A 2,052-nucleotide genomic window follows, 5' to 3' on the forward strand; every position below is an offset into this window, starting at 1 on the left:
AACTCAGAACGAGAAGGATAACCTGATGAACGCTGAGAATCTGGGCATCGTGTTTGGCCCGACTTTGATGCGGGCTCCCGATCTGGACGCCATGACGGCTCTGAACGACATCCGCTACCAGAGGCAGGTGGTGGAGTTACTCATCAAGAATGAAGACATCCTCTTCTAGCGTCACTGTCGTGAATGCACCTCTCTGCTGTTTACCGCAGCTCTGCGCTGCGCTCTTCTGCTCTGACTCAGTCTGGACTCCCAGATGAAGGACTCTTGTATTACAGTGCATTTCTGGACCAGTACTTACTAGCACTTCTCCCTGTCTGATGGGTTCTGTTCCTGTATCTCGCATGTCTTCCTCCCCATTTTTGTCGGGGGTCGCTGAAGCTGAGGGGTGTGACGTACCTCAGCATTATTATGGGATGGCATCGCTCTGTCGCGTCAAAAGCGGTGGAGTCCAGCAGATCGGGTTTCTGTTCCAAACAGGCTTTTTTCTTTTGTTTTTGTAAAACATTGTGAATTTGATATTGTCAGTTTTGGAGACACTTTACCTGAAGAGCCATAAATAAAGTTGGTGACATTGTGCAGGCATAATAATCTCTTCACATGATATATAAACTCTTCATCAGTCATCATTCATACTTGTTTATACAGGTTTGTTATTCATGTATGTATATGAATGTTTATCTTTGACATATTTATGGCTGAGCAGGTAAAGTGTCGCCAGGGGTTTTTCAAAATCAGATTTTTTTTATTTTTGGTTGTTTTTTATTCCTTCCGTCAGGTTGATCTGACTCTGTTCTGCCTTCACATGTCGAAATAATTACTTCTGCTGTAGACAGGAAGAATATTTACAGTCCATGTACATTTCAGGATCCTTGATCTTAGACTCGCCTTTAGAAAACACTCTTACGCTCACATGACTGCTTGATGCTTTTTGGTTCTGTGTTTTTGTATTTGATTTAAGCATGAATACGTTAATTTATTAAAATGTACTTTTAGTGCGGTGTTCTGGGTCAGTTAATTCTAAACAAATCTATCCATTAAGATGTTATTTTTTAGGTTAATTAATATTTGAAAATGATTCCATAATATGGAGTGCAACAGTCTAGGAAGTAAAAAAAGAAAAGAAAAATCCCATTTATTCTCTCAATAGAGGATTTGCTTTTTAGCAATAGTTTATAAACTTTTAAAGACAGACCTACTGTGAGCTGCGAGGTGTTTATTTAATGGAGTGTTTCTTTAAGCCTTCAGCCCACATTATTTCAACTTTAAAAAAAATAAGAATCATGGCATTTCTGTTGAAAAACTACATTACCCATGATTCTGCAAAGACATTTCAATCAGAGAATCAAAACAAGCAAACTGCATCAAAAGAACTTTAGTGCCACATTGTAAAATGTTGTTTCTATTTGCGCAATCCATAATTATCGGTTGTTGTTTTTTGCAGTGCTTCATGGTAGCGTTTCCCTAATGAAGGCTGTTATGTACACAGACTTGTACCTTTATCTTGCTGATTTTCAAATATTTTTATTTTCGAATTTGTAATGTGATTCACCTCGTAGCTGGTAGGTTTGGTTCATGGCTTATAACTATTTGACAAAGACTTTTTAAAAATCCCTATGGAAAAAAGTAGATGGGAAAAATAGTTCCCTTTCAGTCGGTCACTTTCGACGTCACGTCGGTGAGCGACAAATTGGGAATCTCGCCAGAGAGACCAATCCACTTCGAGTGTAAACTAAACGAGCCAATGCACATTGGCATGCGATTATTGCATCCAGCTGCCGCTGATCACAGCGTGAGTATAAGTAGGCAGCCGGTGCAGCGCATAATCAGCTTTTCGCTGAGGAGCCGAGCAGTGTTATCGTTCTGCTCCTGCCAAGCCTTCGTGTGTGTCGAACGAGTCAGCGCTCTCAAAGGAGCTTCTCTGTGCGGGTGTTACGGTGCGACAGCGGGTTGGGCGACCTTCGTTGAGTGGGTGCAGACTACAGGCTGCACTACCCCCTGTAGTGTTGCGGCGGCCGTCTCCCCTGTGTGCTTCAGCACAACTAAAAGAGCAAT

At 41.6% G+C, this 2,052-nt stretch overlaps 1 protein-coding gene across 1 annotated transcript in view; it reads left to right on the forward strand.

Moving 5' to 3' along the window:
* LOC107657347 (N-chimaerin-like) overlaps positions 1–1,183 on the forward strand; it is a 62,581-nt gene extending 61,398 nt beyond the window's left edge. Inside the window, exon 13 of the mRNA XM_016445389.1 lies at positions 1–1,183. This exon is cut by the window's left edge and continues 2 nt beyond it. Coding sequence (XP_016300875.1) covers positions 1–169 — 169 coding nt within the window. The 3' untranslated portion in view covers positions 170–1,183.
* Positions 1,184–2,052: the final 869 nt, after the last annotated feature.

The sequence above is a fragment of the Sinocyclocheilus anshuiensis genome, unplaced genomic scaffold, assembly GCF_001515605.1.
Source record: "Sinocyclocheilus anshuiensis isolate Anshui unplaced genomic scaffold, SAMN03320099.WGS_v1.1 scaffold355, whole genome shotgun sequence".
Taxonomy (NCBI): domain Eukaryota; kingdom Metazoa; phylum Chordata; class Actinopteri; order Cypriniformes; family Cyprinidae; genus Sinocyclocheilus; species Sinocyclocheilus anshuiensis.